Here is a 26272-nt window from a genome sequence, read left to right on the forward strand (position 1 = left end):
TGCGCCAAATAGCGAATAGGAAGGAGGTTTTCCAAGGGGGATGGTCTTTGTATATTTTTGTATTAAGTTTTCCATTAGTGGTAATCCATTGGTGCAAATTGCCACTGAAAAATATGAATTTACCTCCTCGGCACCCAGCCAAGTCCAATACTCCCTAACCTTGCTGCAGTCCCTTAGAGCATGAATTATAGACTCAGAATGAAAGAGACATACAGGGCAATTGGGATCCACCAGAACTCCCCTCTTAGCTAGGCACTCCTTAACACTAATACTACTATGCAGACACATCCATACAAATGTTTGAATCCGAGGAAGAATGTTAACTTTCCACACCCATTGACCCGAGAAAGGAGCAACTTCACTTCCAATAGCAATCTGATATGCACTTTTGAGTTTAAATCCGCCATGAGTGGACTTACCCCAGGCTAGTCTGTCTTGTCCTCTTGCAGCAAGAGATACATGAGTGGCTTTTAAGAAATTGCTGATACTTTCTAGAATAGGAATGGATATTTTTGACCAATCCCATCCATCAGTTGACACTACATCTTTTACTCTGAGCTTCTCCTCTTCAATAGACAAAGGACCTTGCACCAAACTCCTGATAGGCCCAACACTACACCACTTATCATGCTAGAAGCTCAACTCACTTTCTCTACCCGCAACCCAACTCACACCTTTCCGAAGATATCTTCGCCTTTTCTCATTGCAAACCACACTCTGGAACAAGGCAGTTTTGTGGGATTTGTGGCATTCAATCTTTGTCTAGTGCAATAAAACTCGGCCTTCACACAGCTAAAGGCAGAAATCTTTCTCTTCTTGCCAAGCTTAATTGGCGATTCAATACTGAGAAGGATGTGCCAAGGAGGGCTTGGCTCAGTTGGCATGGTTCGTTCACTTTGCCTAACCAGCCTAGGTTTGATTCCCGCTGCCAGCGGGCTCTTGTTGGTGGGCTCTGTGTGAGGGATTTAAAGGGAACATCGGATCGAGCCTTGGCGGGTACCTCGGTGGGTTCGGTGGGTCCTGTCCCTCACGTGGTTAATACAAACTCGGGTGGTATAATACAACCATAAAGACTCCCATTTTTGTTTATCAAAAAAAAAAAAAAAATACTGAGAAGGATGCGTTATGGAGTAAGGTTTTAAAAAGTAAGTATTGCACTAGATAAAAATTGAATGCAACAAATCCCACAAAACTGCCTTGTTCCAGAGTGTGGTCTGTAATGAGAAAAGGCGAAGATATCTTCCGAAAATGTGTGAGTTAGGTTGCGAGTAGAGAAAGTGAGTTGAGCTTCTGGCATGATAAGTGGTGTAGTGTTAGGCCTATCAGGAGTTTGGTGCAAGGTCCATTGTCTGTTGAAGAGGAGAAGCTCAAAGTAAAAGATGTAGTGTCAGCTGATGGATGAGATTGGTAAAAAATATCCATTCCTATTCCAGGAAATATCAAGCCAAGGACAGAAATTTTCCAAATATGTCATATGCATTAAAAAAATATGTTATACAGTAGTAAAGACAATAAGACATATAATATATACATCACACATCACTATTCAGTAACTAAAAAAAATGTACTATGCAGTATATGGTGTATATCTGGTACTTTAGCGTAATAAAACGTTAAAATTCAAAGGTTTCTTTTAAAAAAATTAAAAAAAGAAAAAGAAAAAAGAAAACCCTACTACCCAGATGCCAAGCTGGTCCATAACGAAAAATGCTCTATATAAACCGACGCTGGCGTAAGAATCGCAACCCTAGCTAAAGCTTTTTAGTCATAGCCACATCCACGTTTCACTTTGTCTGTCTCTCTCTCTCTTCATCTCTATCTCTATCTCTCTCTCCCTTAAACCCTAGCTCTCAAAGCTTGCTACCGCTTCACTTTCTCGCCGCCATTTTCTTCGAGTAAGAAACTCTCCTTATCTTCTCTATAATTCATTCTCCATTTCACACGCTTCGCCTCTAAACCCAATCAATTCGACTCTCTCTCTCTCTCTTATCTTTTTTTTCAGTTGCAGACTTAAAGCTCCAAAACGATGTCGTCGGACGAAGAAAGAGAGGAGAAGGAGTTGGATCTCACTTCCCCTGAAGTCGTCACCAAATACAAAAGCGCTGCCGAGATCATTAACAGTACATATATATATTTGTTCACACACGCACACAAAAAATCTTAATTTTTGATGTTGTTTATTTGATTTTAGCTTTGTATTGATTAAGATTTTGTGAATTTTTTGCAGAGGCTTTGCAATTAGTTGTATCTGAATGCAAACCAAAGGCTAAGATTGTAGATGTTTGCGAGATTGGTGACTCTTTCATTAGAGAGTGAGCTTTTATTTTTATTTTTTTTCAAATTTTGTACTGAGATGTTGTTATTGTGCTTAGTTTTATTCTGTTTAGTTTGTAATGATTTTGTGGGGTTTTTTTTTTTTTTTTTTTTTTTTTTTTTGTTTATGTATAAAAATTAAGGCAAACCGGCAATATGTACAAGAATGTTAAGAAGAAGATTGAAAGGGGTGTTGCGTTCCCAACTTGCATTTCTGTAAACAACACTGTGTGTCATTTTTCTCCGCTCGCGAGCGATGAGACCGTGATGGAAGCTGGTGATGTCCTGAAAATGTGAGCTTTCTTGAATTTCTGTTTTGGGTTTTTAATTTATATGGACAATTTAAAAGTGGGGTTCAATTGGATTGGATAGAATTGTGAAAAAGAATATCTGTGGCCGACCCCAACTGGTCTGTTGATCAATCACTTGTTATTATTCTAATATTATAGTGGCTTAAATACTGTTATACAAATTTTGAATGGTTTGTATGTTTATTTTTTTATGGGGACAGTGATTTGGGTTGCCATATAGATGGGTTTATCGCGGTTGTGGCACATACTCATGTTCTTCAGGATGGGCCGGTTACTGGAAAGGCAGCTGATGTAATTGCGGCAGCTAATACGGCTGCGGAAGTTGCTTTGAGGCTTGTAAGGCCAGGAAAGAAGGTAAATTTTCAGTAAAATTTATGTGTTGTATTTTCAATTTGTGGCATTTGATTAGTGATTGATGATTGGTCGAATTATATTGGTGTTTGGATTGTTTGTGATATGCCTGTTTAGGTTATATGCTTATCTTTGATCACATATGAAAGATACGAATGCTTTCGGAGTCTTGTTATCAATATCATGGACTGCTTTTGCTTTGATGTTGATTTTTATGTCCTCTAAGTTGCACTGTTGTGGAAGTTAATTCAAGAACTTCCAAATGAAGCTTTTGTCGGTGTTTGATTTGTGGGTTGTCATCTAGACATTAGGGGCTGTTTAATCTGCTATATGCTTGGCATTCTTGCTGAAGCATGACAATGATGTTATTTTTGAGCATTTAATTCTTCTGGGTATTTTTCATTTAATTATGATTCTTTCAGTTCGTGGGAGAGTTGAGAGAGTTCATGCTCTTTTTTATCATGCTTTATTTCTCTCTCCTTTTTCTGGGTTATTAGCCCATTTCACTCTGTATTCTTCCTTTCCAAAATTTCTTTTGGCAGTTTAACCAGATGTTTTTCTCGATTTTCAATATTGGAAATAATATGTTTCAGTTCTCATTGCACCCCTAAATGATGAACTCTTTATAATAAGCTATGGGTATACATCCAAATGAAGCTTTTGTCATAGTTACTCTGATAGGGGAATGATTGATCTCTAAACTTTGAGAAATACTTATTTCATTCATTTGAGATTGACTACCTGAATTCTGTATATCCACTCTACTTTTCCAATGACATTTATTTAACCATTGATACTGAATGTTGGACAATTGCACTTGATGAAATTGTCTATGTGACGTAATTTTTCCGATCTGTTTCCACAAGTACTGTTGAATTGATTCTTTTGAAAGTTCCTTTTTTATTAAGGTCCACAAAGGCATCAACATTTTCTCTGTACCCCTTTTCCTTGGGGGACTAGTATCAGAGAGAGACTAATGGTTCAGTTTCAGTTGCATTTCACAATTTGATTGCTGAAACAAAAAAAGTAGAAAGCTGCCTTATTGCCATTTTCTTTCATAAGGGCAGTTGGGTATGGTCTGTATACTTAAGCTGCTTTCTTAAAACATTCTACATTTCTTTTTGATTGTTACAACCATTCATACTTGTATAGAAATAAATAAAATCTTGGCAACTTTGCCGAGGCAATCGATGTCTTCTTGATTTCCTCTTTTCCCTGTTGCCTATATTGTGCTTTGCCATGCCTGGGGTGCTTTAGGTAGACATTTTTTGTGGTTAATACCTATTCTCCTATGTTGGCCGATATTGTTTCAATTGCTGCGGCATATTCTCTTTGCTAAGACTTAATCTGCTGTCTTAAAAACATTCTACATTTCTTTGTGATTGTTACAATTCTTGTAGATAAATAAGTAAAATCATGCCTAAATATTAAAAATCATGGCAACTTTGCCGAGGCAATCGACGTCTTCTTGATTTCCTCTTTTCCCTGTTGCCTATATTGTGCTTTGCCATGCCTGGGGTGCGTTAGGTAGACATATTTTTGTGGTTATTACCTATTCTCCTATGTTGGCCAATATTGTTTCAATTGATAAGACATTCTCTTTGCTAAGACTTAAGCTGTTGTCTTAAAACATTCTACATTTCTTTTTGATTGTTACAATCATTTGTACTTATATATAAATAAATAAATTCATTCCTAAATATTAAAAATCATGGCAACTTTGCCGAGGCGATCGATGTCTTCTTGATTTCCTCTTTTCCCTGTTGCCTATATTGTGCTTTGCCATGCCTGGGTTGCTTTAGGTAGATATATTTTGTGGTCAATACCTATTCTCCTATGTTGGCCAACATTGTTTCAATTGCTAAGACATTCTGTGTCATCATTGAAATTTTTATTACCTTGGGGACAAGCTGCCCCATGTCCGAATGGACATCTAAATTTATGCATATAGCTAAGCACTTGTAGCTGCAATGCAAAATTGCTTTGTTTTCCTGTTAGTGTATTTCTAGCATTTGCTTCATTTGACCTCTCCACAAGGGAGGTTTTTTCCCCTTCGACATGATTTCTACATGATGAAGACTATCATGGGCTGTGGAAAAGCTCCAATGAAGCCTCTTTTTAGTCATAGTTACACTGATAGAACATCATGCATTTTTGTTCCATTTGTGCGCGCGTGCGTGTGTGAGTGAGAGTGATTTTAGTTTTGGGTTTCACTACTAGTGAGATTTTTTTTCCCCTTTGACATGATGTCTACATGATGAAGACTATCATTGGCTATGGACGAGCTCCAATGAAGCCTCTTTTTAGTCATAGTTACACTGATAGGACATCATGTATTTTTGTTCCATTTGTGTGTGCGCGTGTGTGAGTGAGAGAGATTTCGGTTTTGAGTTTCACTACCAGTGAGGTTTTTTACCCTTTGACATTGATGTCTACATGATGAAGACTATCATTGGCTATGGACAAGCTCCAATGAAGCCTCTTTTTTGTCATAGTTACACTGATAGGACATCGTGTATTTTTGTTCCATTTGTGTGTGTGTGTGTGTGTGTGTGTGTGTGAATGAGAGATATTATGGTTTTGGGTTTCCCCACTAGTTCATGATTTGATTATGGAAACATACAAAGAAGAAAGATGCCTAATTGCTGAAGTTTTTCATAAGGGCATTTGGGTATGTAGTCTGTATACTTGAACTGTTATCCGATCTCATTCAACCAATCTTAACTATCAATAAATAATAATAACAAAGCTTAAATAGTATACTTAAAGGCAACTTTGCCGAGGTGATCAATGTCTTCTTGATTTCCTCTTTTCCCTGTTGCCTATATTGTGCTTGGCCATTCTTGGGGTGCGTTAGGTAGGCATATTTTTGTTGCTAATACCTATTCTCCCATGTTGACCTACATTATTTCATTTGCTAGGACATATTTGAGTCAGATTCATGAAATTTTGATTCCTTGCTCTTTGTAATCATGGATTTTTTTTTCCTTTCCCTAGGGAACAAGTTGCTCTGGTTACAAATGGACAAGTAACTGTTGTGTATAATTAATTATTTGTTGCTGCAAAGCAAACTTTCTTTGTTTCCTGATTATGGTTTCACATGCTCACTTCATTTGACCTCCGCATCAGAGTGGTTTTCCCCCTTTTGATATGATCTCTACATGATGAAGACTATCATGGGCTATGGATAAACTCCAATGAAGCCTCTTTTTGTCATAGTTACACTGATAGAGCATCATGTATTTTTGTTCCATTTGCTTGGAAAAGTTCTCTCTCTCTCTCTCTCTCTCTCTCTCTCTATATATATATATATATATATATATAAAACTGATATTTTTACTTGTACTTGCATAAATATGCAGCATGGGACTCATTTTGTATGCAAGAGTTTCATGGTCCGCTTTTTCTTGTGGAAGTAGAGAGCTACAAATGATTTTCGTTGTTGTTATTCCATCTTTCCTTCATATATGTCAATCTAGTGATTGTTCTATGTTTTTATTAGTAGATCTTAATTCTCATATTCTTTAATTATATGGTTAATTGTATCTTTGTTTGTTTAACAGAACAAAGATGTTACTGATGCAATCCAGAAGGTTGCTGCTGCTTATGACTGCAAAATTGTTGAGGGTGTTCTTAGCCACCAGCTGAAGCAGTTTGTGATAGATGGTAACAAGGTTGTGCTGAGTGTGTCTAATACAGATACAAGAGTTGATGATGCGGAGTTTGAGGAGAATGAAGTTTATGCTATTGATATTGTAACAAGCTCAGGTGAAGGCAAGGTAATGTCAAGTCAAGATAAAATTAAAATGCAATATATGTTCACTATTCTAATTTATGAGTCCTCAAATTCTTTAAACGGAATTTGCAGCCTAAGTTGTTGGATGAGAAGCAGACAACTATTTACAAGAGAGCTGTTGACAAGAACTACCACCTGAAGATGAAAGCATCTAGGTTTATTTTCAGTGAAATAAGCCAGAAATTCCCTATCATGCCATTCACTGCTAGGTATGTTGTGCTTTCACAGAATACTTTCCTTTTGGTATTGTCTTTTGCGTTTTCTCCAACCTTCATAGAACATGTGGAATTTCTTTACAATAGGGCTCTGGAGGAGAAGAGAGCTCGTCTTGGTTTAGTGGAATGTGTTAATCATGAGCTATTGCAGCCATATCCTGTTCTTCATGAGAAGCCTGGTAAGAAACATATTTCTGGGTTCAATAGCAGATCCTGATCAGTTTCCCCTGCGGGAAGGTGATAATGACATTTTGCACTGTTGTATTCCTGGTTTTGCAGGAGATTATGTTGCTCACATCAAATTCACAGTTTTGCTAATGCCAAATGGGTCAGATCGGGTCACATCTCATCCTCTGCAGGAGCTGCAGCCCACAAAGACAATAGATGATCCTGAAATCAAGGCCTGGTTGGCCTTGGGCACAAAGACAAAGAAGAAAGGTGGTGGAAAGAAGAAGAAAGGTAAGCTTGGTCTTGACTGTTTATCTGTAGACTAAGAAGTTAGAATGTAAACTAATTCTGAGTCATTCAACTCTGGAACTAGACTGAATTACTTGTGAATTGCAGGTAAAAAGGGTGACAAAACTGAAGAGTCCACAGAAGCTGATCCTATGGATGAAACAACTACAAATGGTGCTACATCCCAGGAATGAGTTTTCTTACATTTCATTTTTTTCCAACCCCCGCCTTGTCAATTTTGGTACTTCGTCCATTGTATCAGGTTGAATATGAGCTGGTTTACTAGTCTTTGGACATTAATCTTAATCATGTTTTCTTGCAAATATACCATTTTATGTATCTTCTAGATAATCCTAATTTCTTAGACACACTTTAGAATCAAAGAATTCAGCATCTGATTCAATTGACGTTGTGGTATATTGTGTGACATTTCTAAGGTTACTGGAAGTGATCAGACCCAAAATTAATATACAATAATCACACCAAGAGGAAACTTATTTACTTTATGTTAGGAAGATCTTGAGTAATTATTCGGTACTTTTGGACTACGGTGGATCTTGCTAATTGAATTTAAGGTGGGGTATCTCATGAATATGAGAGGGAGTACCATCCTGACTAATTACCTTTTCGTACAATCAAATAGAGATTAGGATGTGAACTAGTTACAATAGTACTTTAACGAGTCAACCGATTATATTGCCAAATTAGCGTCTAATTGTGAAGTTGATTTCTGTTGGAATATGTATAATCTACTAATTATAAAAGAGTGAATCTCATGATATACACTCAATGGATTGTTGTGGTATAATTGTTGTAAGAGAGAATTTCTTCCAAAATTGTTACGAGCGAGATTCTCTTCCACCTCTGCGTACCATAAGATTTCAATTAATAGTAATTGTAGTAGACTGCGTAATTCAATCTATACCATTAATTTGTTCAAATTTAAAACTTCTCTCAAATATAAAAATAAAAATTCAAGCTCCCATTTAATGGCATTTGCCCCTACAAAGGTGAGACAAACATGGGCAAAAACAGAGGGTGGCTCATGCCTGTTAGAGCATTTACAGCAGTGTAGCTATAATACTATAATGCTAAATTTTAGCTCCAAAAACACAAAAAACGCATACAGCAGTGGTGCCATAGGTAAATATTATAGATGAATTGCTACAGTGTACATCTATTTATAGATGTGCACTGTAGCAGACATCTAAAAATTTTTTTTTTTTTTATTGAGCTCGGATTAAAATAACACTTGTTTATATTTTCTTTTTTTCTTTTGTTCTCATCTTCTCTCTCAGTCTCACTCTCAACTCCCATCTGAAATTTCTCTCAAGCTCTCATCTCTCAAGCTCTCACCTTTACCACCGCCGGCCCTCCCCACCATCTCACCTGAAACTCAAGCCCCATCGCCCACATTGATTTCGACGACGATTCTGACGAGGAAGCCCCCAAAGCCGCAAACGCTGAAACTCTGATGAAGACGACTCCTCCATTCACACCTTCACCACAGCTTGCCTCGACGCCGCCAACGCAGGTGGCTTCGGTTCGGCTGGGCTCGTCCCAGCCTCAATCGCACGCCGTCCCAGCCTCAGACCCACGCTGTGGACTGGTGATGGTAGTGGTGGTGGTGCTTGATGGTAGAGGTGGTTGTGGTTGTGCTGTGGATGTTTTATTGATAGTGAGATATATTATTTTATTGTAGGAATATATTATTTTATTGTGTTGTTTATATTATTTTATTTTGTTAAAAACTAAAATAGATCCACTGCTGCAGCATGTGTGTAAGTAAAATAGATAAAGTAAGTTTTGGTGGAGCTAAAAAGCTAAATTTTTAGCTCCACTTCTGTGAATGCTTTTAGAAGCAAAGAAAATGTGGGCAACAGAAATGATATTTTAACGAGGAAAAAGCTTAGGGGGTGTTTGGTGAGTGTTTCTAAACAATAATTTTCAGTTTTTAAATAATATTTCACGCAATTTCACACACATGTATTTTCACAAAATTTTTTATACACATATATCAAACGGATCTTTAGAATTGCAAAATTTTTCACAATTTTTTATTACTGTAATTTGGCAGAATGGGAAGAATAAAAATAGTAAGTTAACCGCTTATAAAAATTATAGGCTTTGCCAATTTTCCATTCCCTCAAAAAAAAAAAAAAAAAAAAAAATTTTTTTTTTTTTTTTTTTTTTTTTTTTTTTTTTGGAGAGAGGCTATTTAGACGGAGCTATGTTAGCCGAGTTGATCAAACAAACAACGTATTAAAAATTCAGCATTATTCATATTAAAACTTTTTTCTTTGGCAAACTTTGAATTTGTTCACTAATTATTTGATTTATTCTTTTTCCGTACTTCACAACTACAATTTTTTACTCAATGAAAAATCTATTCTAATGATAAGTAACTAAATTAAAATTGAAATAAGATTATTTCAAGTTAATTAAATAGAATAAGTCTCATTTTACAATTAGATTATAAAATTTTCATTCACAAATCTTATAAATTATATGTAAATTGTCACAACAGCTAAGACGTCAGTCTCTCATAGGAAAAAATAAATAATAAATTAGGACTCTACCACAATTAAAGATAAAAGTGGTAAATTGTAAATTATATTCTTAAAATTTGAGATTGTTTAGATTTTATACCTCAAGTTTCAAAATTTAGGAGTTAAAATCTAAATTTTCAAATGTTAAGGTATAAAATCCAAACACTCCCAAACTTCAGATAAAAAAATTTAAAATTTAAAATTCTAAGGTGTAAAATTTAAACACTCTTAAATTTTAAAAGTGTAATATACAATTTACCCAAAATAAAAATATTGTGAGATTTTTTTATGTAAAGAGAATTTCTCAAATTTTTATTACCTTTGGTTATAAATAAAGGATCAATGATAGAGCAAATTAAAGAATTAAAAATTCATAATTTCAATTGAAAAAAAAATTTTTTTCTCAAAAAAAGAAAGGAAAAATTATTTAAAGTCTAAAAGGTCGAATGTACTCCTAAGTCCCCAAAGGTTAAAAAAATAAAAAGTAAAAGACGCTTTCCCAATTCTATATAAACCGACCTTACTCTACGCTCTACCAGACCTAAGTTCAGCTCGCTCTATAAAAGATCTCTCTCTCTCTCTCTCTCCCCCTGAAAAATCAAAAGTTGGTAGCAATGTCGAGCAGTGAACCAGAGCAAAGTCACAGAAAAGATGAAGAAGAAGAAACCACAGCGGCTGAAGACGAAGACACAGGCGCACAAGTAGCTCCGATTGTGAGGCTCGAAGAGGTCGCTATCTCTACCGGCGAGGAAGAAGAGGAAGCAATTCTCGATCTGTACGGACTCATCTTCTTCATCTTCTAGGGTTTCTAATTCGTCTTTAATTTTGGCTTTCTTTTTTAAAATTTATTTTTTTACCTTCGTTTTTTTGTTTTTGTTGTTTTGGTTTCAGAAAAGCAAAACTGTACCGTTTCGATAAAGATGGGAAACAGTGGAAAGAGAGAGGCGCAGGGACCGTGAAGCTTCTGAAGCACAAGGAATCTGGAAAAGTCAGGCTCGTAATGCGCCAATCTAAGACTCTCAAGATCTGCGCTAATCATCTAGGTCAGTCTTTTTTTTTTTTTTTTTTTAATCAAAGTTTTGTTTTTATTTTGGTTTTTATATATTTGCCGTTTTTCTCTGTTTGGTTGCTTAGAAATTGCAAAAGAACAGTAATTACACGAAAATTATTCCCTTCGTTATTTAATTTTTTGATTAATTTTTGTTTTTTTGTTTTTAATATCTTTGCTATTATAATCTGTTTGGTTGCCTAAATTGTAAAAGAACAGAATTAACTAATACACAAAAAATAGTCCCTCAGTTTGAAGCTATCACGATTTTTTAGTCTAGTGGAAGCTTTTTATTATCTTCTATTTTTTTTTTCTTTGCTTGAAATTTAGTAAACCTAAGCAAATTGAATCATAGAATTTTGGCTTTGAGGAAGCATGGAATTCACATTGATGAGTTATGCTTTTTTTTTTTAAAATTTTTTTTTATTTAAAAATTTTAATTTATTATTGAAATTATATTTGGGTTTGGAAAAAGGCGTGTTTTTGATGTATTTGGCATGTGTTGCAGTTATTCCGACCATGACAGTGCAAGAGCACGCTGGAAACGAAAAATCATGTGTGTGGCATGCTACGGATTTTGCAGATGGGGAATTGAAGGATGAGCTCTTCTGCATTAGATTCGCTTCGCTTGAGAGTGAGTGTTCTTTTTCTAATTTTTAGCTTCTTTGCGTGCCTGAATATACGTATAAAAAAAATTATGTCTTTTAGTAGTCCTTAGCTGTTTCCTTTGTGTGTTTTTGTGAGATGTTTGATATGCTCCTTTAATTATAATTCAAGCTCTAAGTTTAGGGGAACTTAGATGTGAAGGTTCTCTCTTTTTAGAGAAGGGGAGTCTGGTAAAGGTTTGGATGATAAGTAGTTTTGAATTGTTGAAAATTATTTGCAGATGGTCATGAACAGTCTAAGATCCAATTTGTTGTCATAGAAGCTTATTGTTGTTATTTTAATTTGTAAGGCAATTGAATGCTTTGTTTATAACTTCGGTGAAGGCTTTGAGAGAAGACTAAGCTTGATAGTATTTTTGAGGTTTTTGTACTGTATGTGTTGTTATGAATCTTATGGTTACATGTGGGTAGAGAAATTCGTGGCCGCTCTTTTACTGGTGGGTGTGGCTTTGTTTTATTGTCACTTGCTATGGTTGTATGTGGGATGAGCAACAGAGCTTGTTTCAAAGATTCTTTCTTGTGTCATTGAAAATTACTTTTGGTTTTAATAAATCATTACATTTTCCAGAAATTGTTAAAAGATAGTTCTCTATGTGGTTCTATGTAATGCTGGAAACTAAATTCATCTTTGGAGCTTATATTTATGTTTTGTACTGACATACTTCATGTAATTTTGGTCACTTGACAACAACTGCATGTGATAAACTAATGTCAACTGATCTATGATTCAGTGAGAATTTCTTCTTTTTTCTTTTAATCGAAATTGGAGTTGTGGGGACTGGGGAGTGAGGTATAGCACATTGTTGCTCTGGCATACAAAGCAGCACCCTAGCTACATCCTTAATGGCCTGTTTGGAAGTTTAAAGAGGGAGGAGAGTAGAGGGGAGTAGAGGAAAGGAGAGTAGTGGGGAGGAGAGTAGAGGGGAATGGTTATCCTCCACCTTGTTTGAATGTTTTTAAAATTAGTGAGGGGGAATTGAGTAATTAGTTCTTCCTCTTATTTGGATATTTTAAAAATTAGGAGGGAGAGGAGAGTAAATGATTTAAATAGACTAGCAACATTTTGAAACCTAGCAACATTTTTGACCGTCAAAAAAGGCTTCAATCAATGTCCAACGGTTCACATAAATCTTATCCAAACCCAAAACCCTCAGATTCACTCCATGTGTCCCTCTCTCACACTCACTATCAAAAATGTTGGCGATGCACGCGCCATCCTCACTCATAAACCCACTCCAGCTCTTTCGCTCTCATTCTCTATTCTCTCGCGCCATTTCACCATTTCAGCCATAAGATCTCTCTTCGTCCGAACGGTGGCTTCAATGGCTGGAGTGAACTCCTCGCCAGACCACGTCGTCAGAACCTGGTACTTGGTGCCAGAGCTCCAGCTCTGAAACCCTGGCACCAGCTCTGAAACCATCGATTCGTTGTCCCTCTCGATTACTCCCTCGAACCTTGCTCTTCTCCTAAAATCTCCGTTTTTGCTTGCGAAGTCGTTGCCGGTACTGGAAAACTTTATTCATTTCGTTAAAACAAAGCCTTAATTCGTGTTATCTTTGTCATTTTGTGGCTTTAATTTCTGTTTGGGTGCTCTGAAAATGGAGGAAAAGGGAAAGGAATTGAAATTTGAGTATTGTGTATTTTGTTTGTTGTTTTGTTTGTTAGAAAATAAAACTATAATTACACTTTTTGAAGAAAAAAGTGTTTGTTTTTGGTGGCTTTTCGGGTTCTGAATTTCTAAAAACTTAGCATTAAATTATTTATTTTCTCAAAAAACAAACAAAAATTATTTATATAATTAGATTGTAATTTTGTTAATTTAGAAAGGATAAATTAGAGAATTCATTTGATTAATAATTTCTCTACTCTACTTTCCCTCCAAATCTCTCCAATTTGGGGGAATTAAAAATGAGGGGTTAGAGGTAGTCCAAACCCCTCCAAATCCCTCCCCCTCTTTCCTTAAAAAACTTCCAAATAAAGTAATTGAATTACTCCCCCTCCCTCTACTCTACTCCCTCTCATTTTTTAAACATCCAAACAGGCCATAAATGAAGGAGGATTTTTTGCAAATTGCTGCTTCTCTGTTTTTCTAGATATTGGCAAACTTGCAGCTTATACGACCATTAAATGTGTTATGTGGTAAAATTTAAAAATACACGTGGATGCTTTTAGAGCCTCTATGTAGGGCGTTAGAGGAACCTGGTTTGGAGGGAAAGTCTGACCTACACACTATCCGATTGTGATTTTCAAGTGGGAGACAGTTACAGCTCTTGTGAATTGAAATTGGAAACTTTTTATTCTTTGTAATATGTTTAGAACTCATAAGTTTACATGTTTAACATAGTTGTTTTTATTCAGACTGCAGGAGCTTCATGGAAACATTTCAAGAGGTTGCCGAATCACAGGGAAAGAAAGAGGATAATAAAGATGCGTCAGATACTGCTGGACTCTTGGAGAAATTGAATGTTGGGGATGATAAAACCGAGGGTAAAGAGCAGGAAGAGAAGCCTGATGTGGCCAAGGAGGAGCATAAGCAAACCTACAAGGAGGAGGATAAGAAAGCTGTAGATGACCAAGCAAAACCGGTGGCAGAGAACAAGGATGAGCCAGCTTCATAGACTAAACAGAGCACTGTTGATATATTTGAACAGTTTATCAATATAGGTGTTGGTTTGGTTGGCTAGTAAAGGTTGTTTTTCCCACTAGTTTGGGGAATGCAGCTGTATTTACGTAGTTTATTGAAATTTTTGGTAATCTATGGATGTGGATGATGGTTTGTCTGTTGGTCTTGAATTATGTTTTTTTTTTTTTTGGTCAAATGTGTTTCATTACTTTTTTTTTTGAGGGTGCAGTTTCATTACCTATGATAGATTGTTTGCAAGGTTCTCATTAGTTTCTTTTCAAGTATTTTACAGGCTTTATTATTAAGTAATCACATAATAAATCCTAAGGTTTAATCTTAGTTTAGATTAGGGGTGGCAAAGTAAGTCCAAACTCATTTGCCCACCCATACTCACCTACTCTAATTGAATCCAAGCTTACTCAATTATTAGTTGGATTAAACAGGTATCAACTCAATTAGACTCAATAATTATTGGGTTTTAACTAAAAACCCAATTTAATCCAAAAATAATATATTCAAATTCAACACAGCCCTTTTTATTAAAAAAAAAAAAAAACCAAACAAACAGCACGTTTCAGTGTTTCAAGTTTTTCATTTTCCTTCATTTTCTCGGCCTCCAAACACTTCTCTCTCTCTCTTGCTTGCTCTCTCTCTTTTCCTATCTCACTATTGCTCTCACACAGACGCAGACAAACTCAAGCTAACAGCTCTGTCTTGCTCACAACTCAAACACTTCTCTCTCTCTCTCTCGCTTGCTCTCTCTCTTTCCCTATCTCACTATTGCTCTCACACAGACGTAGACAAACTCAAGCTCATAGCTCTGCCTTTCTCCACAAAGCACTCTCTCTGCCTAGGATTTTCTTCTGCCAGCCTTCCCTCCACCTAGCCCAGCCCTCTCTCCCCTTTGCCTAGATCTCTCCGCCTAGCCCCCTCTCCCTTGCGTTGGTTTTGTCTTGGAGGTTTGGGTTTTTTTTGGTGGGTCTAGAGCACAAAAATTGGCAATGATTGTAATGGGGATTTCTTGGTGGATTGTTTGGGTTTTTTTGTAGTTGTTGTAGATCGTGGGTGCGTGGGGCTCGTGGGTCAGTGATGGTGGTTTGTGGCGGTGGCGATGTTGAGAAGGTGGGGTTGGTGAAGGTGGAGAGGCGTTGGAGAGGATAAGAGTTGGATCTCTGGAGTGGTGATGCCAGTGAGGCCATTTTTTTTTAATTTCTGGTACCGGAAATGAATTTTCTTGGGAAAGTTAGAGAGGGAAAATGAATGAAATGAAAGTTTCTTGCAAAATCAAATAGAGAAAGAGAAAGAGAGAGCAGAAGTGAGAGTTTTTTGGTCAGAGTTGAAGTGGGGAGGCAATGGAGGAGAAAGAAAAAGAAATTTTAGATCCAAGAAAAGTTTTTCCTTTGTTTTTTCTTTTTCCCAAGAAAGTAGAGTGGGAGTCCAAGAAAGTGATGAGGTTTACACTTTAATGGTATTTTGGTAATTTTGATAATTGGGTAATTGGGTGAGTTGAGGTTTACCCATAATAATTAGGTTGAGTTGGATTTGAGTTAGAAGTAATTAGTTAAATGGGTTTTAATGAGTAAATGAGTTTTATAAATCCAACCCAATTATGCCCACTCCAAACCCATCCAAACCCGCCCATTTGACACTCCTACTTTAGATCTAGACCTTAAAATTTCAACTGCAATAATGTCCTGTAATTTTAAAAACTGTTGCAATCTAAACCCTAGGGCGACTCTATCAATTTAAAGCAGCAAGAATTCATGTAAGTGTCAATTTGGACAACACCTTTTATTGAAAATTTACGTTCTCATCTTATAAGATCATATCAGTATATCAGTATACAGCTTACCAGTTATTAAAAAAATAATTCACACTTAGGCCACGGGGCAACTGAACCCTTTATACTGGTCTTTGAAAGGATGAATCCCCTTTGTCTTCAGCTGGCATTAAAAAAAAAAAAGTTTACAAACATCAAACAACACTAGCAACGAACTGCATGTATACATTATTTATTTATTTATTTTGCTCTTATTAGTTTATATTGCAACCGAAAAAACTAAATTTAACCATGATAAAATTGTCCCCAATAACTCCGCACCTGATTCTTTTTTTTTGTGCTCGCCGATGGAATTTCTTTCAAAGATTCAGCTGAGGAAAGATCTTGATAAGAATGTCATCAACGTGTCTGTAATACCGTTTTCTCCACCTCTTCCAATACATTAGGGGCCCAACAACAACCCAAAAGCCGAAAATAAATCCAAGTTCTGCACTTACGTAGTTCCAATCTGTCCAAATCCAAGATTTACATTGAGTTTCTTCAAATGTTGGAGGCAACGCTCCTGTCTCATCATATTTGCACTCTACATTCAAAGGGAAGCCTCATAATCCTTTGTTTCCTTCATAGGAAGTTTCCAAGAATGTAGCAAACTGCTTGATTTGAGGTATCTGCCCCACCAATTGGTTGAAAGAAAGGTTAAGAACTGACAGGAAAGTAAGACCGTCTGCAAGTTGCATAGGTATCGCCCAAGTAAGCCTGTTGCTTGAGTTTGTGAAAGCATTATGCGACAAGTTTAGGACATATAGTGATTTGAGCTCTCCTATTTCTTCTGGTATTGGTCCTTCAAGTTTGTTGCAGGAAATGTCAATAGAGGTGAAGATATTTAGAATCTTCACCAGATCGAGGTCTTGACCTTTACTGGTAACTGTTATTGCATCTTGATAATAAAATTGACTAAATTTTTGGACTGCAAATTGGATATGATTGAGCACTGGCTGGACCTTGTCTTCATCATTTAGCATTGCGTTCGTAGAAAAGGATTTTATTTGAAGTTGACCAGCAAATTTGTTTGAAGCAAAGTCTAAAATTTGAAGCATTGGCCAGTTGACATTTGTTCCTCCACAATCAATAGATCCATAAAATTTGTTAGATCTCAAGACAAGGACACGTAACTTGGATAAGTTCCTCAAGTAACACGGGAAGGTATCCTTGATGTGATTGTTACCAATGTCAAAGATCACCAAGTTTATGCAATTGGCCAGAGACCTTGGAACCACTCCTTCAAGTTGGTTTCCATTGAGACCTAGAGTTTGCAAACTACAATTGCCAGGAAATATATCAGATATTGTGCCACTTGGTTTATTTCTCCTCACATCCAACACCCCCAGATTCTTGCTCATCTGGATCAAGCATTGGGGAATCGTGCCATTCAGGGTATTATTAGACAAATTAAGAACTTGAAGATATGTAGCGTTGCATAATGATTGAGGGATACTCCCATGGAATTTATTGCTTGAAATAGAGAAGAAATATGCAACAGAAAGGTAGTCACCGATGCTAGCTGGTATGGCAGAGTTGAAGTTATTCATCGAGAAATCCAAGTATGTGGCATTTGGTGGGAGAACCGGGAGTTCCCCCTCAAATTGGTTGGAGTGAAGGTCTAGGACACTTAGGACACTAAAACTAGAAAGATTGAGTAATGGTCCTTCCCGTGTCATCACTAGGTGGTTAAAAGAGAGATCTAAGACCAAAATATTACTAAATTTCCAAATCCAATTGGGAATCTCTCCATGAATCTGGTTATTTGAAAGGTCCAAAATGGTTAATATGGATTGGTTTATCAAGAAATCCGGAAATACTTTCAACTTGCAAGAAGCTAATTTCAATGTGGAAACTTGGGGAAAGGAGAATAACGGAGAACTTGTTCCATTATATTCAATCGACAACCTATCGTTTGAAAGATCGAGATTGAAAAGATTTCTCAACTGTTGAATCACATTAAGCTGCAAGGAGCTGTTGAAGTTATTTGAAGAAAGAAAGAGCTTCCGAAGACCTCGGATTTTGAAGATGGACATGGGTATTGACCCTTCCAAGTAGTTGCTACTCAAATCAAGTATCTCCAGTTGGCAAGAAGACGCGTTGGAAACTTCATTGAGTTGACCAGAAAATTGGTTGTTGGAAAGTTGTAATGTTTGCAATGAAGGAAGGGAAAAAAAGGAGACGGGAATATTTCCTTCAAGTGAATTGTAACTTAACTCAAGATTCACCAGATTCAAAAGATCTTTCCAGTTAAGGGAATCAATCTTACCTGTTAAATGATTACGAAAAAGGTATATCTGAGTCAAATTCTTGGCCATGCTGAATGATGGAATTGGTCCGGTGAAGTTGTTTGATGACATGTCCAATAAACCAATTGAGTAAGATCTGCCATAGAGCTCGGTATTGATCCACTGAAATTACAAACTGAAAGATCTATTATGGACAACATTTTAAGGTCACCAATAAAATCTGGCAGTGCCCCTTGAAGTAGATCATTATATGATAAGTCAAGCTTCTGCAGTGTTTGAATTTGGAAGATCTTTTTTGGAAATGTTCCAATCAATCCACAAGAACTGAGAACCAAGGAAGTCAGATTTGTGAAATTTGCAAAAAATTCTGGAACGGGAGCATTAAAAGGATTATTATAGAGACGAATAACTGAGAGGGACTGAAGCTTCAATATGGAAGAATCAAAAGGTCCTGAAAGATAACAGTCTGACATGCTCAACACACTCAGATTTGGCAGTGAAGATGATAAGGCCTGACACCACTCATACCCTTGCACTGATATATTTAGACCATCAAGATAAAGTTCCTTCAGCTCCGAAAGGTTCTGAACTAGCATAGCTAAATTTGGGTCCTCAAGTTTCAACATAGAATCAGCCAAGAAATAAAGGGTAGACAAATCGAGAGTAACCAACCTTGTGAGGCTTGAAATCGCATTAGGGATAAGCATGCATTTGACAAGTTCAAGTACCTCAAATTCTTCAGCTTTTTAAACTCCGTTGGAATCCGACTGTTGAAGCAGTTATAAGCGAGATTCAGGTTCTCAAGATACTGGAGACTGAAAAGGCTACTTGAATTGTCAAGTCCAGCCTTCATGGATTCGTTGAACAGGTTGAGACCAATAACTCGTCCCTCTTCGCTGCAGGTTACACCTTCCCACAAACAGCAATCAACACTTCCATTCCAACGCACCAGTTTTGTGGACAACGTACTGTTGAACTTGAGGGTGTTCTTCAATTCAAGCAAATAGGATTGTTGATCGCCAAGACATTGGCCAGACACCACAAAGATACCAAAGCTGACGAAAAGTGAGCATATTGGTATCAAGAAGAGCCACGAAAAGTAGGGAATTTTCATTGGGGGCTGTAATAAGAAACGCTAATGCAATCAAGAATTGAAGATGTGATGAAATTAATGGTTAGTTCAGGAGGGCAAAGATCTATGAACATGGCCTTATTGACCTGTGACTCAAAGTCTTAGTGGACCCAAAAGGACAAAACCACTCAGAATGTAGAATTGGGAGGTAAACGTCGTACTCAACTCACCGTCTCTAGCGTAGACAATATATAGTTGCCATTGACTCATTTTCTCATTAACTCGTTGACTCATTGACTCGTTGCAAATTTTACAAAGGTTAGGTCGAAGATCTATGAACATGGCCTTATTGACCTGTGACTCAAAGTCTTGGTGGACCCAAAAGTCAAAACCACTCAGAATGTAGAATTGGGAGGTAAGCGTCGTACTCAACACACCGTCTCTAGCGTAGACATTATATATTTGTCATTGACTCATCTTCTCATTGACTCGTTGCAAATTTTACTAGCAAAAGGGGAGGTAAAAAAATACATATTTTGCATCCTTAAACACTATTTTATCTCTTTTATCAACTCACCTAATAATACATCAAACATTACAGTTTTTATTTTTACCTACAACTCAATAAAATAATATAAGCTATCCTATCATCTCATTCTTTTTCTCTTCTCTCCCATCTATTTCTTTCATCTTTTTTGTACTTTCTATATTTGCTTTTACTTTTAGCAACCATGAAAACCATGAATAGGAGGTTGTATATATACAACCTTACTATTCATGGTTGCTAAAAATTTTAAGCAACCCACCCTTGGATGGGGCTCAATTTGAGCGGGTGGGTTGCTAAAATAGCAACTTGGGGGGTTTACACCCCTAATGCTAATGCTCCCAAGGCAAGGATACTTGGTTTTTATTTTTTATTTTTTATTTTATTTTATTAAAGGATGAGGACGCTTGGTTTATTTGGCTGCTAAACCAACAAATATTCATATTACATGAGATATATTTTTATTTCACTCACATTTTTTATCTATACTAGTCATAGATTCACGCGATGCGTGAGAATAGATGATCATTTTGTAATTGTAATATAATGTATAATTTGTTATCAAAATTTTTTTGAAGATAATTTTGCTCTCCCTAAAAATTAAAAAATTTCTAATTATTTTTCATCTTTCTATCTCTAGCAATATATCATTATATTTTTTTTTAGAGACAGTTTCAACCTATGACATCTGCTCCGATGATACTTCTCTATTATCAGACTAAGACACCAGTCAGTTTTTGGTGTAGGCGGGGATTGATCTCTAGATCTCTTATTCAACCATGAGAGACTTTACTAGTTAAACTAACTAGAACCCACTATTATTATATTATTTTGGATGTGTTTGATTGATATTATTCTTGTATAAGGTGGTCCATATTCTTTGAAATTATATTATAGTATGCTATTTTTTTTTTCTACAACTAAACTTTTTAAGTTTCAAATAAATTATTCAAGAGATTATCATGATAATCAAAACCCATAAAAAACTTATACTGAATATGTATAATTTATTCTTTAAATTTTATTGTACAAAATTTGTTCTTCCAAAAAATTAAACAATTTCAAAAAGTAATTTCCATCACTCTATTTTTACAAATATATATATTTTTATTTTTTATTTTTTATGTTTTTTTACTATTATTATTATTCATTTTTTGAAATGGTCCATATTCTTCTAACTATTGTTATTATGCAATATATTTTCCTAATTTCTTTTGATACAACTAAAATTTTTAAGGTGTAAAGTTATTATTCAAATTCTCATTTTCTTAAGGAAATTATTATGATAACAAAAACTTATCCTATAATTACAATTGATATTACTCAAATAATTGATAGTACTCTCAACTAAAATTTGTTTTTTTCCATTCTTAAGTAAGTACACCGAATTGTACCAAATGGACTGAAGTAGACAGAATGAACCAAATATACCGAATTTGGCAGATGTGGAACAAATGGACCAAAGTGAACTGAATTGTACTGAAATGTCCCAAAGTGGACCAAAGTGAATGAAGTAGATCGAGTAGACTGAATTGGACCGAAATGGACTGAAGTGGACCAAATTGGGCTGAAGTGAATGAAGTAGATCAAATGGATCGAATTGGATTGAAATAGACCAAAGTAGACCGGATGGACGAACATGACCAATTTTATATGTTACCTAATTTTTTTTTTCTTTACGACTAAAGTTTTAAGTTTCAAATTTCTTATTCAAATTCAATTATCACTTCCAAAATAACTAAGTATTAACTCGAAAAAAAAAAAAAAAAATCAAACCAAAGCTATAAGAGGGAGAGAGACAACTTGTGATGAGGAACTCAAAAATACAACACCAATAGGTATTAACCTAAAATAGAGTTTCAAAAAACACAATGACTCATAAACCTAAAGTAGAGTTGTAAGGAAGAATATAAAATCAAGAGAGAGAGAATAATCACTTTTTCAAGAAAGAATATGAGAGAGAATAAAAAATTTATAGAAAATAAGATGAAAAGAAAAAGAGTAAAATTATAAGATATAGTAATAAACACCAAATTATCCAAGTCATGCTATGTGAAAGAATAACATTATATTTTTTATATACTATATTTGTAATTCAATAAGATAACATCTATGAAATTAAAGAAAATAAAAAAGATAACAATTTAAAAATACAAAAATAAATCACATCAACCTAAAGCAGAGTTATAAAGAACAAAAAAAATTCATTAATCTGAAGTAGAGATGCAAGAAAAATAATAAAATTCACCAAAAAAATGAAACAAGAATGAGAGAGAGAGAGAGGGAGAGAGAAATAACCTTTTGTGTGTAGGAAAACTACGCATAGAATGAAAGAGTGAATTGCAAATTTAAAGTAAGAGGATAGCAATAAGAAGAGCCAAAAATAAAAGGAAGATAAAGGGATAGAGGAAAAGGGATAGAGGAAAAGCGATATTAAGGTAGATAATAGTGGGGATATGAAAAGGTAAAAGGGAGGGGAGCGGTTGGAGAATATGTAAAAATAAGTGGGGAAATTAATTATCGAAAGATGATGAGTTGAGAGAAAGAAAAAATGATTGATTATAGAGAATGTGTGAAATGAAAAAAAAAAAAAAAAATCGTGACATAGCGATGATGTGGCTGAACTGGAGCGCAACAACTATAAATGCTACGCTTTAACATTTAGAAATATATAGACCAGTGAATTTCTTGCGGGTGTACATTATAAAATTATTATTATATGAAAACATTCTGTTAAAAAATTATCCTAGTAATACATGGTTTGAATGAACTCAAAAATATTTAATTATTTTGAGTAACATAATTGCATAATTTTAAGTATCTTTGATTGCATGTATTATTAAATTTGCTTTTATGTTTTACTAGTTTTATTTATTTATTTATTTTTTAAGCAATTAAAATTGAGCAGGAATGTCATATTCCAAATAAACTGTTTTAAAATATATAAATTAGAAAAATAACTACATAAATTTTTTTGAAAGAGCCCAGCTTTTAATCCTCACCCCAATTTATTGTGAGAAACAAAAGAGTTACATAAATGACATTTTTATATTAATAATTAGTGCACCACCTATAGAAACTTAATACTTAGAAATGAATGCATGTACCTCATAAACACATAACAAGAAATTAATATATTGCATGTCATAAAAATTACGAGTATTCTATTCCTTTTTCAAGGCATGCGCCACATGGCAAAACTTTAGGGTATTGTAGCTTGGGATAAAACCTAAAGAACAAAATTATTAGTTGGAAACTTAGGATAACATATATTAAACACCTTTTATTTTGAAGATTTATCAACCAACACGTTAGCAAGCCATTATGATGCACAATATCATCTATTTTTTGTAGGCGAAAAGCACATTTTAGTCCCTACATTTTCAGCCGATTTCATTTTAGTCCCTACATTTTATTTTTACCGCTTTTAGTCCCTATCTTGAAAAACGTTTCCCATTTTGGTCCCTGCCGTTACATCAGAGACGGAAAATGCACACGTGGCAAACGGCAAAATTAAAAAAATATTAAAAATATTTTATTTTACTTTAAAATAAAATTAAATTTTAGTTATCAATAATTTTAAAATAAAAATATTAAAAATTTTAGTTAAAAATAAGTTCTTCATGTTCTTCCCCCAAGAACGTGATTGCCCAGAAAAAAAAAATAGAGCAAAGATTCAAATTTTAACAATCATTTCTGGTGTTCTCTTTTCAGTCAGGTTATCAAAATATCAAAAGAGTAAACACGAATAGAACACAGTGCATTTCCATATCAGATCTGATGCAAAACCCAAAAGATAAACTAGATCTAGAACTTAAATCAAAATCAAAATCTCCTTCACACGGTCTTCGTGACTCCTCCGTTCCTTTGCTTTTCACCTTCTTCTCCTTCTCCTTCCATCTTAATATCTACCCAATAAAACATACCCAGCAAACATATCCAGCAAACCCATTAAAATACCCAACAAACCCAGCAAATCTAGCACAATATCAGGAAAACCCAAATCAATCCACCAGCAATTCTTAACAGCAAACCCACGGCGGCTTAGTCACGGCGAGTACGGCACCACCCCGATCCACAGCGAGCACCCCGATTCACAAACTACGGCACCACCCTGATCCACCACCACGGCACCACCCCGATCTGCCACATCAAACCATGAGCTCCACCAAACTATGAGACCCACGGAGGCTTGATTCAAGGGAAAATAGAGAGAAAAAAAAAAAACAAAAGAAGAAAAGAAAGGGAAGACAGGGACAAGAGAGGGGGAAGAATGGAATGAGAGAATCAGAACTGAAAAAGAAAAAAGAAAAAAAAAAAAAAAAGAGAACTTAAATCAAATCATTTCTGGTGTTCTCTCTTCAGTCAGGTTTAGCTTGATTTCAGTGGTGCTGGGTTAGTTTCAGTGGTTGGGGCTTGTTCGACTTTGAATTGGTGTGGGTTTTCAGTGGTGCTGTGTTGTTTTAGTGGCTGGAGCTTCTTTGAATCGGTGTAGATTGGTTGTTTCAGTGGTGCTGGGATGTGATAGTTGCTGGGGCTTCTTTGAATCGACGTGGGACCTGGTTTAGATTAGATTTTGATTTTGATTTAAGTTCTAGATCTAGTTTATCTTTTGGGTTTTGCATCAGATCTGATATGGAAATGCACTGTGTTCTATTCGTGTTTACTCTTTTGCTATTTGATAACCTAACTGAAAAGAGAACACCAGAAATGGATTGTTCTGTTTTTTTTTTTTTTTTTTTTCTAGGCAATCACGTTCTTGGGGGAAGAACATGAAGAGCTTATTTTTAACTAAAATTTTTAATAATTTTATTAAAAGAGAACACCAGAAATGGATTGTTCTGTTTTTTTTTTTTTTTTTTTTCTAGGCAATCACGTTCTTGGGGGAAGAACATGAAGAGCTTATTTTTAACTAAAATTTTTAATAATTTTATTTTAAAATTATTGATAACTAAAATTTTATTTTATTTTAAAATAAAATTTAATATTTTTAATATTTTTTTTAATTCTGCCGTTTGCCACGTGTGCATTTTCCGTCTCTGATGTAACGGCAGGGACCAAAACGGGAAGCGTTTTTCAGGATAGGGACTAAAAGCGGTAAAAATAAAATGTAGGGACTAAAATGGGAATTGCCTGAAAATGTAGGGACTAAAATGTGCTTTTCGCCTTTTTTGTACCAAAATTATTTTAAAATTTATATATTAAGAAAATAAAATTATTTATGGTTGAATATAAATAAATAAGAAAAAAAAATGAAATAATTCATCAAGACCTTTGCTTAGGTGAAAGGTTAAATGTATACTGTATAGTACTTTTTTTTTTCTTTTTTTAAAGAATAGTGACATCTGACACTAATTAAATAAGTGAAACACAAAATGAATGAATTCTGAAAAAATGCACAACATAGTGAAATCTAATGCTCTCACATGTGAGGTTTCTAGGCACCTTTTATTTTGAAGATTCATCAACCAACATGTGAGCAAGCCATTTATGATGCACAATACCATTTATTTTGAGATTTTTTTTTTTTTGCTCTAAAAGAAATATATATACCTTGCTAAGTAATTACACAATAAATATAATAAAATTTAAATACTAGGAAAATAAAATTAGTTATTTTTTAATATAAATAAATAATAATAATAATTAAATAATTCATTAAAACCTATATTTAGGTGGAATGTTTAATGTATGGTGCCTATTTTTCTTTCATAAAACAGTGACACATGACACTAATTACAAGATGTGGTGGAACTGTAATTAAAGAATTCTAAAAAAAATGAGTAACATGGCGGAACCTAATACTCTCACACATGGATGTGATTGAGCACTGGTTGGACCTCATCTTCATCATCCAAGATTGCCTTAGTAGAAAAGGATTCTATTTGAAATTGTACAGTAAATTTGTTTGAAGTTAGGTCTACAATTTGAAGCATTGGCCGTTGACATTTGATCCTCCACAAACAAAAGATCCGTAAAATTTGTTAGATCGCAAGACAACTTAGACAAGGACATGTATCCTGGATATGTTCCTCAAGTAACACAGGAAGAAGGCATCCTCATTATGGTTTTTACTTGTTACAATCAGATATACTCCCAGAATATAGGAAATAATACATGCATGTTTAATGTTCTTATCAGATTCTCTAGCTATTTCAAGTTTGAATCCGCGCATGAGTACATCTAAGATGCATGGACAATGCACTAGTTTTAGTGGTATACACCCACTTAATGTTTTTTTCTCAATCTCTCGTCCAGTGA

At 35.1% G+C, this 26272-nt stretch overlaps 3 protein-coding genes across 4 annotated transcripts; 2 read left to right on the forward strand and 1 right to left on the reverse strand.

Moving 5' to 3' along the window:
- Positions 1–1710: 1710 nt before the first annotated feature.
- LOC112005512 (ERBB-3 BINDING PROTEIN 1) lies at positions 1711–7849 on the forward strand. 2 transcript variants are annotated; one of them, XM_024037768.2, is made up of 10 exons: positions 1711–1895; positions 2003–2120; positions 2228–2312; positions 2457–2606; positions 2825–2978; positions 6539–6754; positions 6844–6980; positions 7074–7165; positions 7266–7445; positions 7551–7849. In XM_024037768.2, the coding sequence occupies exons 2-10, from the start codon at positions 2027–2029 to the stop codon at positions 7634–7636; spliced, it is 1194 nt and encodes a 397-aa protein (XP_023893536.1). In that variant the 5' UTR covers positions 1711–1895; positions 2003–2026; the 3' UTR covers positions 7637–7849. The 2 variants fall into 2 exon arrangements, with proteins under 2 accessions (XP_023893536.1, XP_065634416.1); XM_065778344.1 differs by having other exon boundaries at positions 2009–2120.
- Positions 7850–10502: 2653 nt separating this feature from the next.
- Positions 10503–14497, forward strand: LOC112005617 (ran-binding protein 1 homolog b). The gene is made up of 4 exons (XM_024037913.2): positions 10503–10766; positions 10883–11034; positions 11548–11673; positions 14063–14497. The coding sequence occupies exons 1-4, from the start codon at positions 10606–10608 to the stop codon at positions 14320–14322; spliced, it is 699 nt and encodes a 232-aa protein (XP_023893681.1). The 5' UTR covers positions 10503–10605; the 3' UTR covers positions 14323–14497.
- Positions 14498–16709: 2212 nt separating this feature from the next.
- LOC112005391 (receptor-like protein 7) lies at positions 16710–19509 on the reverse strand. The gene is made up of 3 exons (XM_024037641.1): positions 19124–19509; positions 18568–19076; positions 16710–18415 (listed from the first exon to the last, which is right to left on the reverse strand). The coding sequence occupies exons 1-3, from the start codon at positions 19507–19509 to the stop codon at positions 16710–16712; spliced, it is 2601 nt and encodes an 866-aa protein (XP_023893409.1).
- Between the last annotated feature and the right edge of the window lie 6763 nt (positions 19510–26272).

Source organism: Quercus suber, unplaced genomic scaffold (assembly GCF_002906115.3).
Source record: "Quercus suber isolate HL8 unplaced genomic scaffold, Cork oak 2.0 scaffold_180, whole genome shotgun sequence".
Lineage (NCBI taxonomy): Eukaryota > Viridiplantae > Streptophyta > Magnoliopsida > Fagales > Fagaceae > Quercus > Quercus suber.

Coding starts and splice junctions, on each gene's coding strand:
- LOC112005512 (XM_024037768.2), top strand. CDS start 2,027: ATGTCGTCGGACGAAGAAAGAGAGGAGAAGGAGTTGGATCTCACTTCC. Junction 6,755..6,843: donor CAAGCTCAGGTGAAGGCAAG/GTAATGTCAAGT, acceptor CGGAATTTGCAG/CCTAAGTTGTTGGATGAGAA. Junction 7,166..7,265: donor TGTTCTTCATGAGAAGCCTG/GTAAGAAACATA, acceptor CTGGTTTTGCAG/GAGATTATGTTGCTCACATC.
- LOC112005617 (XM_024037913.2), top strand. CDS start 10,606: ATGTCGAGCAGTGAACCAGAGCAAAGTCACAGAAAAGATGAAGAAGAA. Junction 10,767..10,882: donor GAGGAAGCAATTCTCGATCT/GTACGGACTCAT, acceptor TTTTGGTTTCAG/AAAAGCAAAACTGTACCGTT. Junction 11,674..14,062: donor TAGATTCGCTTCGCTTGAGA/GTGAGTGTTCTT, acceptor GTTTTTATTCAG/ACTGCAGGAGCTTCATGGAA.
- LOC112005391 (XM_024037641.1), bottom strand. CDS start 19,509: ATGAAAATTCCCTACTTTTCGTGGCTCTTCTTGATACCAATATGCTCA. Junction 19,077..19,123: donor AAAAAGCTGAAGAATTTGAG/GTACTTGAACTT, acceptor TGCGATTTCAAG/CCTCACAAGGTTGGTTACTC. Junction 18,416..18,567: donor CATAATAGATCTTTCAGTTT/GTAATTTCAGTG, acceptor ATCATTTAACAG/GTAAGATTGATTCCCTTAAC.